Source organism: Oncorhynchus keta, chromosome 20 (genome assembly GCF_023373465.1).
Source record: "Oncorhynchus keta strain PuntledgeMale-10-30-2019 chromosome 20, Oket_V2, whole genome shotgun sequence".
Classification (NCBI taxonomy): domain Eukaryota; kingdom Metazoa; phylum Chordata; class Actinopteri; order Salmoniformes; family Salmonidae; genus Oncorhynchus; species Oncorhynchus keta.
This window is the reverse complement of record NC_068440.1, coordinates 4,174,271-4,187,403: the sequence shown is the minus strand read 5'-3', so window position 1 is coordinate 4,187,403 and position 13,133 is coordinate 4,174,271. Positions and strand designations below refer to the sequence as shown.

General features: G+C 39.3%; 1 protein-coding gene across 4 annotated transcripts; it reads right to left on the bottom strand.

The window, feature by feature from the left end:
- On the bottom strand, nt 1-11,753 carry usf2 (upstream transcription factor 2, c-fos interacting). Of its 4 annotated transcripts, none has more exons than XR_004828780.2 (6): nt 11,440-11,744; nt 3,792-3,825; nt 3,572-3,677; nt 3,326-3,359; nt 2,880-3,024; nt 1-1,220 (listed from the first exon to the last, which is right to left on the bottom strand). XR_004828780.2 is itself a non-coding variant. In XM_035795041.2 (6 exons), the coding sequence occupies exons 2-6, from the start codon at nt 4,029-4,031 to the stop codon at nt 1,206-1,208; spliced, it is 342 nt and encodes a 113-aa protein (XP_035650934.1). In that variant the 5' UTR covers nt 4,032-4,081; nt 11,440-11,750; the 3' UTR covers nt 1-1,205. The 4 variants fall into 4 exon arrangements, 1 of the variants encoding a protein (XP_035650934.1); XR_004828777.2 differs by having other exon boundaries at nt 3,326-3,380; nt 11,440-11,743; XM_035795041.2 differs by lacking the exon at nt 3,326-3,359 and adding an exon at nt 3,990-4,081 and having other exon boundaries at nt 11,440-11,750.
- Between the last annotated feature and the right edge of the window lie 1,380 nt (nt 11,754-13,133).

Here is a 13,133-nt window from a genome sequence, read left to right as displayed (position 1 = left end):
TAGTCAATACCACTTGCACAAGACAATCAAAATCATTTTGGAAATGACATGAAAACATTTAGTAAGGCTTCTCCTTTTTCTCTCTATGCCCATAGTAAGTCTGAACTTTTACTTTTAAATCTCCATTTGTCAGATAAATTCGTTTTTACTTTCATTGTGTTGTGCTCTTCTTATCCCTAGGTGCCCAGGGGGGCATTCATCTTCCTGCATAGAGAGACTAAGACAAATAAATGGTCAAACTTAATGTCACCGTTACGTAAAACCTACGCACATAAAAACAAACAAATTGACAGTGTATTCAAATACATTGTCCACAAATTCAAATTAGAATGATAAACAAATTGCCTATAGTACTTTTGCATTTAGGATTTGCCTTTATTTCTCGTACTGCATTTAAGACCCCATTTATTTTACATGGCAACACTTTACATTTGTGCACAACAGTTGAAACAATCTACTTGAAGATGTTGGTCATACTTTATTTGGATAGTCCAGATAGTGTGTTGATCGTATGACCATCTGTTGATAAGCATGACCATCTGTTGATAAGCAACTGCTTGAGAAGGTAAGGGTTACGTTTTTAGGGTTAGGATAAGGGTAAGGGTTAGTTGAAATGTTACTGATAGTCCCATCTGTAGATGCTCTACAGACTATCCAAATAAAGTGTTACCGAGACGTTTCCTTGCCCCATTAAAGAGGACTCCTTCGGTCATCCTATAACCCAAATCTAAATATAACATACATCATGTTCACCTGACAGGGACACGAAGATGTATGATTCATCACGACTAGTGGATTAACCACACGTCTGTCTAACAAAGATGGGAGAGGGGCAGTTTTAGGGATGCAAGCAAACGTAGGCCTCACCAATTTCAACTGCCATGCTGTAGAGTCTACTTTTCACCAAGGTCTCTGGGGATGGCAGGTAAGTGAGACAGTTTTTGTTTTCTCCCATTTTAATGTATTTTTATGTCATGATACACACAATCACAAACCAATCACGCAAAAAATTGGAGGGAAAATACAGAGGGGATCATTTCCTGAAGGTTTAACTAGGGAAAGTCCATTCCAATGTGGAGTTGGGGGGGAGAACTGAGGCGAACCACATAGATGGGGGACTGTGTGGCAGGTGAAGCTGTACCTGTGTGTGCAAGGGGCAATGGTCCGTGGAGTGCCAGCTTGCAACACATCAGGTGGGCTCATCATCACATTGAAGTGACCTGGTGTCAGAGAAAGGGGGTACAAATCAGGGATTTAGAGGATTCTCAAGAAAGACTAGTGACTTAACGTCTCTGGCCCTATTGTGATAAAGGCAATGCTCAAAACTAATTTCAGTCAAATGAATGCAACTTTTAGTTTTTTTTTTAATGGACTGTATTATTTACCGTGTTGAGTGTGGGACCTATTTTGCGGACAGACCATTGCCAGGCAACAGTGAGAGAGTGAAGGGAGGACAATCCTTCGAACTCCATGAGCTCGCAAGACAGCTATAGACAGCTTTTTTACAAAGTTGTTGTAACGCGGTCTGAGTAAACCAAAGTGATGAACCGTTAGCTAGTCCCGCATCCCTGACCACCGTGAGGACAGCATTGGAATTGTTTCTGGTTCAACAGTCATCGGATGGTCTCCGCTTTTTGATGCAGTGAGACACAGAGCTCGGTGTGATGTGAGTCACATTAGCCACTGGTTGTGGTAAAACAAGAGATATAATATATAATTATATAATATAGCTACATTGAGACCAGTCCCGTTAGTCGAGGAGGATTTTTGTGTTTGAATGGCCAGTTCGACGGTTGTTGCACTCGCGCGCTTCTCATCAGTCACGCCGCGTAGCTGATCTGGATTCAGGGCCGTGAGTATTCTACTTATTTTATCGGTTTAAAAGGTGTCCCCACTGTTTATATGAGTGTTCTTAGGTATTAAAACCTGGTACCAGGTCCTTACTAATTAACATAGACGTGATTTAAATGTGTTGATAATTGTTCATTTTTTATTTGAAACTGAATTGGTACGTCTTGATTTTTATAATAATGAATAACTTTACATCTTGCTTGTTGTGATCATTCTTTGACATAGTTCAAAAGATATCCATTTGTTTCTTTTCACTATGTGGGCATCTTACTAGTAAGTAAATACATGTCTTTAGGGGTAAATTACTTATTAGGTGGAGGCACTGAACTACAGTATTTATGGTTATGCCCATACATGTTTACACACATTAACCTTCACATGCTAACTATTTACAGACTAAATACTGCCACACCTAGATACTAGGTCAAAACTGATTCGAACTAAGGTCCCTCAGAAAACAGGGTTAAAAACTGAATTTGAAAATATATATATAATAATAATAAAGAGTGACCTCCGTAATTATTGTGACAGTGACACATTTTTTGTTGTTTTGGCACTGTACTCAAGCACTTTGGATTTCAAATGATACAATGACTATTTGAGGGTATTTTCATTTGAGGGTATTTTCATCCATATCAGGTAAACCATTTAGAAATTACAGCACTTTTTGTACATAGTCCCCCCATTTTAGTGGATGAAAAGTATTGGGACAAATTCACTTACTGTATATGTGTATTAAAGAAGTCAAACGTTTTGTATTTGATCCCATATTCCTAACACGCAATGACTACATCAAGCTTGTGACTCTACAAACTTGTTGGATGCATTTGCTGTTTGTTTTGGTTGTGTTTCAGATCATTTTGTGCCCAATAGAAATTAATGGTAAATAATGTATTGTGTCATTTTGGAGTCACTTTTACTGTAAACAAGAATATAATATGATTTTAAACACTTCTACATGAATGCTACTATGATTAGGGATAGTCCTGAATGAATCGCGAATAATGATGAGTGAGAAAGCTACTCACCTCCGACCTGTTTAAATGTTGGGTCAGACTGCACCGACACTGCTTTGGCTGCCCCATCTCTGACTGTGTCAGCAGAGAAATTGGCAAAAAAAAACTCCCCTCCCACCATCTCCTCCGCAGGACTACCCCCATTACTGAAGGGGTTCTGAATGAGGAGAGAGGTAAATGAAACATCAATACTTCACTAAAATGATATTGTGTACGCCACGCGTGCACACACACACACACACACACACACACACACACACACACACACACACACACACACACACACACACACACACACACACACACACACACACACACACACACACACACACACACACACACACACACACACACACACACACACACACACACACACACACACACACACACACACACACACACTGCTTGCTGTACTCCAGTAAATGCAGCAGTGAAGACCACACTGACTGCCCCAGTACCGTCGCCTGCTGCCTCTAGCTGGTCATCTGTCACCTAGACCACATGATAGATCAACTGGAGTGAAGAAAGTCAAGGGGAGGTGGTCAGGACATGAATATGCCAAACATTTCATATAGAATCAGAATCCAAGTACATTTAGATGTATCACGAATTTGAGCCGGTGAAATGGTGCGGACAACCATAAATAGAATATACAATCAAGAAAGAATATAGACAAAATTGACTGGGTCATTGATTGAGCTCACCTATCCGCTGTGCAGAACTGGTATTGAACATTACGATCTGCAAAAGCTGCGGCCTGCTGTACACTCTGTATGGTAACTGCAGTCTGCTTCTCCGTCACCACACCCTCTGAGAAAAACACACTAGCACGTTAGAATCCACACTTTCACAATCTCTCTCTCACAAAAACACATTTCAAAATTCCAGCATTTGAACAGAGGAAATCGCACATCCGATACCTACCTTCCAATTGGAGAACCTCCTCTGTTTGCCGTAACTGATGGAGGGATAAGGGAGTTATTTTAAAACACTCATATTCAATTAAAACAGCTGTGTACTATAGGCAAATTAATAATAGTCCAAGGGCTAAGAACCAAATATACGTGAGATCCTTCCACTTCATGATACAAGTGTCAAACTTGGTATACTAATACTAGATACCTTAAGGAACATTTTAAAGATTGGAGGCAGTCTGGGAAGCATGTCAGTCAACTAGGGTGGCCATTTAATAAAATGGCTGCCATTCGGATTTCCTGTTAATTAAAAAAATATATAGGGTAGAATCATTCCAAACAATATCAAAATAACTTTATGTTATCTACCCACTAAATAAACTCCACAGATAATATCGACAATCATTCTGACCATAGAATACTCTTGACCTTCATGGGGGTTATAAGACCTTCATGGGGGTTATATTGAGGTCATTTCCAACATAGTCCAGCAGCTACGGGAAAAATGTGAACTATTTTTGGCTCGAGCCATCACAGATTTTGTTCATTACACCCATGGCAGACATTTTCATTATGGACAGCTATGGCCACCAACCAGCTGGATATTATACGCTACGTGGCCAAAGGTATGTAGACTCCTTCAAAATTTGTGGATTCTGATATTTTAGCCACACCTGTTGCTGACAGGTTTATACAATCAAACACACAGCCATGCAATCCCATTAGACAAACATTGGCAGTAGAATAGCCCGTACTGAAGAGCTCAGTGACTCAGTGACGAATCTGGGTTTAGCGGATGCCAGGAGAACGTTATCTGTTTTAATGTAGTTGGGTGGAGGCAGAATAATGGTCTGGGGCTGTTTTTCACGATTCGGGCTAGGTCTCTTAGTACCAGTGAAGGGAAATCTTAGAGCTACAGCATACAATAACATTCTAGGCGATTCTGTGCTTCCAATTTTGTGGCCTTTACTGTTTCAGCATGACAATGCCCCCGTGTACAAAGCGAGGTCCATACAGAAATGGTGTGGAAGAACTTCACTGTACTGCACAGAGCCCTGACCTCAACCCCATTGAACACCTTTGGGATGAATTGGAACGCCGACTGCGAGCCAGGCCTGATTGCCAACATCAGTGCGCAACCTCACTAATGCTGTTGTGGCTGAATGGAAGCAAGTCCCCGCAGCAATGTTCCAACATCTAGTGGAAATCCTTCCCAGAAGATTGGAGGCTGTTATAGCAGCAAAGGGAGGACCAACTCCTTATTAATGCTCATGAGTTTAGAATGAGATGTTCGACGAGCACGTGTTCACATACTTTTAGTGTACATTCATGTAGTGTACATTTACAATGGGATTTTATATAAAAAGTTACGTGTACACAGGTTTCCTGTAATTTGTCTTAAAATTGACATAAAACAGAATATCATTATATATCATTGCAATCAATAGACTTCAGGTAACACACAATAGTTTTTAGTGTTTACATGTAAACTATTGGAACTAGCTATGAAACAATGTACAAACAGTAGTAAGTTGGCACACGTTTTCAACAGTAGTGAGTTGGCACACGTTTTCACCACTTTTCTACTAAGATTTTAAGGGATATGTATATGGCATCTTTGGGCCATTTTATTGTTTTCCAGACCCCCTCAAACATTTTAAGACATCATTGGGCTGTATGTAGCAATCATTTATGGAGATATGGCCATGCGAATCATGTCCAATATGGCCCTATACAGCTAGTTGGCACCTGTACAAAAGCCCTCAGAGTGGAGCAGCATACTACTGAGATGAACTTGATTAATCAAGCTGATTTCACCTGTTGACTCTCTCTAAATGTCACACACTTGTCACTAATTATCAGGACTGCCTTGATAGGCTCATAATTTTTTTTTTGTTAAGTCATAATGTTAAGATGTCATGTAATTTCCTTATTTGAGATTTATTGGTTGAATAGATTCGTCCTTATCACCTTTACCTTTTATGTTATGCAACTTGCTTATAAAGCCCCACAGTGGATGTGTCATAATACCCATAAAACCTAGTGGTCAAACAGGGAAATGGTTTTTCCACCATTCATTTTTCCCATATTGTCATACCCTGACCATAGTTTGCTTTGTATGTTTCTGTGTTTTGTTTGGTCAGGGTGTGATCTGAGTGGGCTTTCTATGTTGTGTGTCTAGTTTGTCTATTTCTATGTTTGGCCTGATATGGTTCTCAATCAGAGGCAGGTTTTAGTCATTGTCTCTGATTGGGAAACATATTTAGGTAGACTGTTTTGTGTTGGGTTTTGTGGGTGGATGTTTCCTGTTTGTTGCACCAGATAGGGCTGTTTCGGTTTTGCCACATTTATTGTTTTGTATTATGTTGAGTTTACATATTAAAAAACATGAACTATAAGCATGCTACATTTTGGTCCACCTCTCCTTCCCAGGAGGAAAGCTGTGACACATATGGGATTTTTGAAACACTTAAATAAGGGATGTGTTTTGATAACTGTGTAAATCGCTTTTGGACATTGTGAGTTTTATCAATATATTTGGCTCTATTTACTCTCATATTTGAAAATGCCAATTAGCCTCAAAGTAGATATCAACACTACAAATTCCTGCATGTCATCTTTAGCTGACACCTTTGCAAACGGGTATTGTGTAAATTTGTAACTTGCCCAAGGCAGTTCACAGAATTGTAAATTTAAGGAAATAGAGACAATTTATTAATTACTAAATGTAGTGAACATAATTTCATCCAGAGATTCTTACCTTTTCCTCGATTCGGCAGTCTCATCCAGATCATCATGGCATTTGAATTTCTATATGATAGCCACATCAGCAGCTAATTGGCGCTGCATTTTTTTTTGGGGGGAGATACCGGAAAATATATTGATAAAAATCACCTTGGTCGAGATATTTACACGGTTATCAAAACGTCACTGTAGGGGAAGCCTAAAATCCCCTATGTGAACAATGAATGGTGGAAATACTATTGGAACCATTTAGGTCTGACCCCATTTAGTTGACTGGTCAATTGTTTGGTCGACAGGCTGTTAAGTCAACCAAGATGTATTTTTAATTTAGCAGTCTAAAACCTAATAATAATAATAATAACCTAATAACCTAATAAAAAACCTTTTACGATACCAGTCAAAAGTTTGGACACACCTAATTCAAGGGTTTTTCTTTATTTTTACTATTTTATACAGAGAATAATGAAGACATCAAAACTATGAAATAACACACATGAAATCATGTAGTAACAGAAAAGTGTTAAACAAATCAACATATGTTATTTTTGAGATTCTTCGAAGTAGCCACTCTGCCTTGACAGCTTTGCACACTCTTGGCATTCCCTCAACCAGCTTCATGAGTTTGTCACCTGAAATGCATTTAAATTCACTGGTGTGCCTTGTTAAAAGTTAATTTGTGGAATCTCTTTCCTTCATAAATCCTGTTTGGGATAGGGGGCAGCATTTTCACGTTCGGATGAAAAGCATGCCCAGAGTAAACTGCCTGCTACTCAGGCCCAGTTACTAATATATGCATATTATTAGTAGTATTGGCCAGAAAACACTCTGAAGTTTCTTAAACTGTTTGAATGATGTCTGTGAGTATAACAGAACTCATATGGCAGGTGAAAACCTGAGAAAAATCCAACCGGGAAGTGGGAAATCTGAGGTTTGTCGTTTTTCAACTCATCGCCTATTGAATATACAGTGTCTATGGGGTAATATTGCACTTCCTAAGGCTTCCACTAGATGTCAACAGTCTTTAGAACCTTGTTTGAGGCTTCTACTGTGAGGTGGGGGCGAATGAGAGCTGATTGAGTAAGAGTGGCATGAGCTGATCACGCGCACACTCGTGAGAGCGACCTGCATATCATTGCATTTCTAAAGACAAACGAATTCTCCGGTTGGAACAATATTGAAGATTTATGTTAAAAACATCCTAAAGATCGATTCTATACATCGTTTGACATGTTTCTACGAACTGTAATATAACTTTTTGAACTTCTCGTCTGAACTTTCGCCTGGACTTGCCCCGCGCAGTTTGGATTTGTTTACTAAACGCGCTAACAAAAGGAGTTATTTGGACATAAATGATGGACTTTATCAAACAAAACAAACATTTATTATGGAACTGGGATTCCTGGGAGTGCATTCTGATGAAGATCATCAAAGGTAAGTGAATATTTATAACGCTATTTCTGACTTTTACTGACTCCACAACATGGCAGGGTATCTGCATGGCTTGTTTTTGTGTCTGAGCAACGTACTCAGATTATTGCATGGTTTGTTTTTTCCATAAAGCTTTTTTGAAATCTGACAGACAGTGAATTAAGGAGAAGTATATCTATAATTCTGTGCATAATATGAGTATTTCTGTAAATTGATGTGGCTCTCTGAAAAATTCTCCAGATGTTTTCGAGGCACAACATTACTGACCATAAAGCGGCAATGTAAACTGACGTATTTGGATAGAAATATGTACTTTATCGAACAAAACATACATGTATTGTGTAACATGAAGTCCTATGAGTGCCATGTGATGATGATCATGAAAGGTTAGTGATGAATTGTATCTCTATTTCTGCTTTTTGTGACTAGGCTCTGACCTAACATAATCATAGGGTGTGCTTTCGCTGTAAAGCCTTTTTGAGGCTTTACAGCGGGCCATCGGATACGATGGGTAGATTAACAAGAAGTTAAGCTTTAATTTGGTGTCTTGCACTTGTGAATGTATGAAAGTTAAATATTTCAAAATGTTTTGGAATTTCATGCTCTGCTTTTTCAGCGGATGTTGCTAGCGGAACCCCTAGCCCCAACAAGATTTAAAAGGACTCGCTGAGAATTTAAATACAGACCAGAGAACGTGAGGACATGGTCCACATGTAGAAATGGTTAAAACTACAAGACCAGAACATGGTAAGACCCTCTGAAACTCTCTACGAGTAACGAAGGTGAAGACTAGACCAAACATGCACCGTCTGCAGCTGGTGTGTAAAGTAGTCTAGGACAATTGACCAAAGAGGGGAGGGAAGGACAGTTCCCTCTCAACACCGTGTGGTAAACCTGAAGGATCCATTCTAAAAACACTCCAGAACAAAAGAGGTCTACAATTGAGAAGGACATTGTGACTTCTGGTGGACACCAGAGACTTATATGAACTACTCCCCATAGACGGACCGAGTGGTTTCAACAGAGAGACGACAGAGAAAGACATCTAAGCGTAAATATGTTGCATTTCTAATCCGAATGAACGGTTGTTAGGGTACTAAATATTCATATTTATGGTGAGCGTAGTTTCCAAATGTATGTAGGATAAGTCCACTCTCTTTGTATCTCCCTGCTCTTTATCTTTCCCACCCCCTTTCCATTGTGTAACAAGCAGTGATATTGAGTTAGTCCACTAGGGACTGTTTTCATTGCATTATGTTAGTAATCAATAACCTATACCGTGTGTATGTGTGTGTGTGTTTGTATTTCTGTGTGACTATTTAGTTAGTAAATAAATAATTAAGCCAATTTGTGTATCGCTGATTCATCACTTAGGTAAGGGTTTGTGCAAATTTACGAAGTCAACTATGTTCAGAATGAGACTGAGGTAAAAACTAATAATTGACTGTTACTGATGTAAGAGATATTTATATTATCTTTAGAGCTTAAGTCGGGAGATAGTAACTCGTTACAGAACTGCCATGGTGCCCCAAATTCCTAATGAGTTAATTGTTACATGATTAATTTAATCAAGTAATATTTCAATGTAGTAGGTAATTATGCGATAAATAGCAGTCCTCACATTAATGATAGTAACGTCACAACACTATCTGATTACTTCTTATCCCTTGCGCAAATAGCCTACAGCTATGTCTGTTCGGAGCCTGCTGGACCGGGAAAATCTGAGGGCCCAGTATATTTCATACATTTTATACAATGTTGAAAGTTTGCTAGTGCAAATTCAGGCTAGACCCAAGTTAATTGTTGATACAATGTTTCAGGTTTGTTGATAGGATATTTATTTTTATCAGGATAGATTCTATCTGCAGGCTGCAGATGTTTTTATTTGTTGGCTTTATGTAGGCTATTTTTACATAGTTGCCAATATAAATTACTTTTAGAATTTTGATTAAGTACATGATAATGCTTTTGAAATAAAGACTTTATTATAAATTGAATGAAACTGTTCCGTGAAAATGTGCATCTAAAAAACATAACTAGAAATGGTAAGATAAAATGGAAAATGTTGCAGACCCCTGGTGTAAGCAATTAGGAAACTTAACAGCAGGAGCGAATGCCAGCAGCAGCGGGGGTAAGAGGGTCAGGCACATTTAAAAAAAATATATATATAATCTGGTTAGGCTATCTTGATCTCTGGATCCCTTGAGCCATTTGTGTGTCTTAATTATTTAATCACAGTGTGCTTAAAGCATCAGACAAGTTCAGTAGCCTATATAAGGTGATTTTATTAAAACACAAACGGTGTTGCTATATTGGGAAAAATAAACGTTTTAAAATTTAAACCAAGCAATTGGTTGAAAGAACAGAAGACTTTTTATATTTTTTATTGGGGACACCCCTAGAATAATTTCCCTGTTTGACCGCTAGGTTTTATGGGTATTATGACTCATACTGTGGTACTTTGTCTCATTTGTTTTAGAACCACACACAAATCCAACTGTTTAGTCTATTTTTCAACGACCATATTGAAAATGACAGCTAGGGGGCTAACAGACAAAATCTGTGATGGCAATTTCGCCAAAATGACTTACTTAGACATGCCCTAGCTGTGTGCGAAATGTGGTGGCTCTATTACAAACTCTATTACATTTATTCCTGTAGCTACTGAACTATGGTAAAAATGACCTCAATGTGACCCCCATGAAAGTCTTATGAGTATTTTTTTAATCAGAAATGTTGTCTATATTATCAGTGGGGTTTATTTAGTGGGTATATAACAATGACTTTGTAATGTTATATTGTTTGGAATGATTTTACCCTAACAGGAAATCTGGATTGACTGGTAGGCTTCCCAGACTGCCTGCAATATTTAAAATGTTCCTTAATGTATCTTGTATTAGTGTACCAAGTTTGATACTTGTATCCTAAAATGTAACTATAATTGACTGTGTACTGTACACTGATATAAGTAGCAAGAGTGCCCCCTGGTGTTTGCGGAAGAAAATGTGGCATACTAGTCTGCTAAAGTTGAATCAGTAAAATGTATACTAACTTAACTTTGGGATAATCAGTCAATGGAACTTGCATGCATCAGCAGGTCAACACTTTCCCTCCAAAACATTGACAAATGGTAACGCCCCCGTAATCCTTCAAACAGAGGCTAAAACACTTATGGCTGCAGTCTTTTTTAAGGCACAGCTCATAACAGTTCAGAAGGGCTTTCAATTATTATTATTATTAGCATTATCAAACCCATAGTGGAATATTGCATAATGATATCAAAATGGAATCGTTGTAAAAAAATATTTAAAAAGAATAATACATTATGCAAGCGTGGGCAAAATATAGCCCGTTTCATGTAACCAATAACGAAATATATGACTGAAAATACATTAATAAAGGTGGCGCTAATGTGTTGCTAAGGAAGAAGGTGCCTAGGCTTGGGAAGTTATTACGAGCGGTGAGCATAGGACGCGTTTTCTTACCTCTAATAGCTGTCCAAACTCTGTTCAACCATATCCATGAAGGTTACAGTTTAAAATATGATATTCCGCGACACTGAAATGCGGATATGGGATGTACAGATCACCCGGACAAACACATGAGTCATGTGATAAAGACAGTCCAGAGGTACCGACCTGGTACCGACCTAAATTAAAATGGAAAACGCGAACGAGGAGTTGTTGACGTCGCTTGTTCGAAAATGTGAGATTAGGGCTTCAGAATTTGACACTGTTGAAGGGTCAAACGACATTTACCGTCAGAGTTATACAGGGCCATTGGGAAGATATTTCCGTCATTAACTGGTTTATTTTGTGCCTTTTTGTTTATTGTCATTCAAATTTTTTAAATCCTGATTGGGCTATTACACTCGTCGTGGTGTACATGTAGCCATCCGCAAGGCTGCGGCAGTAGCCGTGGATGATAAAATATTGAGTGGAGTGTACTCGAAACACGCGATTATTCTTGATTCTGCTGAATGTGAACAATGGCATGAGATGAGCTATAAAAGAGCACATTGCTCTCTCTGACCCATGGCAAAAAGAGTAGAATTACAGACAATTAGTTTTAATACCGCAACATTTTCTCATAGCCTCGTGACAAAGTGTGTAAAATAGCATTCTAAAACTGCAAAAATTAAATAATTCAGCAAGTTAGCTGCCCCACCAACAACAACAAAAATACATTAAAAAATATATTATTATTTACATACATACAAACATACATACATACACACATACAGTGCGTCTCTGCCTGGCCGGTTCCCCTCCTTCCACTGGGATTCTCTGCCTCTAACCCTATTACAGGGGCTGAGTCACTGGCTTACTGGGGCTCTTTCATACCGTCCCTAGGAGGGGTGCGTCACTTGAGTGGGTTGAGTCACTGACGTGATCTTCCTGTCTGGGTTGGCGCCCCCCCATGGGTTGTGCCGTGGCGGAGATCTTTGTGGGCTATACTCGGCCTTGTCTCAGGATGGTAAATTGGTGGTTGAAGATATCACTCTAGTGGTGTGGGGGCTGTGCTTGGCAAAGTGGGTGGGGTTATATCCTTCCTGTTTAGCCCTGTCCGGGGGTATCATCGGATAGGGCCACAGTGTCTCCTGACCCCTCCTGTCTCAGCCTCCGGTATTTATGCTGCAGTAGTTTGTGTCGGGGGGCTAGGGTCAGTTTGTTATATCTGGAGTACTTCTCCTGTCCTATCCGGTGTCCTGTGTGAATTTAAGTGTGCTCTCTCTAATTCTCTCTTTCTCTCAGAGGACCTGAGCCCTAGGACCATGACTCAGGACTACCTGACATGATGACTCCTTGCTGTCCCCAGTCCACCTGACCGTGCTGCTGCTCCAGTTTCAACTGTTCTGCCTTATTATTATTCAACCATGCTGGGCATTTATGAACATTTGAACATCTTGGCCATGTTCTGTTATAATCTCCACCCGGAATGCCAGAAGAGGACTGGCCACCCCACATAGCCTGGTTCCTCTCTAGGTTTCTTCCTAGGTTTTGGCCTTTCTAGGGAGTTTTTACTAGCCACCGTGCTTCTACACCTGCATTGCTTGCTGTTTGGGGTTTTAGGCTGGGTTTCTGTACAGCACTTTGAGATATCAGCTGATGTACGAAGGGCTATATAAATACATTTGATTTGATTTGATAGTGACCCAAGAAAATTGTCCGAAAGACCT

What these genes read in the sequence shown, in the direction of transcription:
- usf2 (XM_035795041.2), bottom strand. Translation starts at nt 4,031, where the DNA reads ATGCTTCCCAGACTGCCTCCAATCTTTAAAATGTTCCTTAAG. An exon ending in TCTTTAAAATGTTCCTTAAG is followed by an intron (nt 3,826 to 3,989) that starts GTATCTAGTATT and finishes TCCCTCCATCAG; the next exon opens with TTACGGCAAACAGAGGAGGT. An exon ending in GGAGGTTCTCCAATTGGAAG is followed by an intron (nt 3,678 to 3,791) that starts GTAGGTATCGGA and finishes TGTTTTTCTCAG; the next exon opens with AGGGTGTGGTGACGGAGAAG.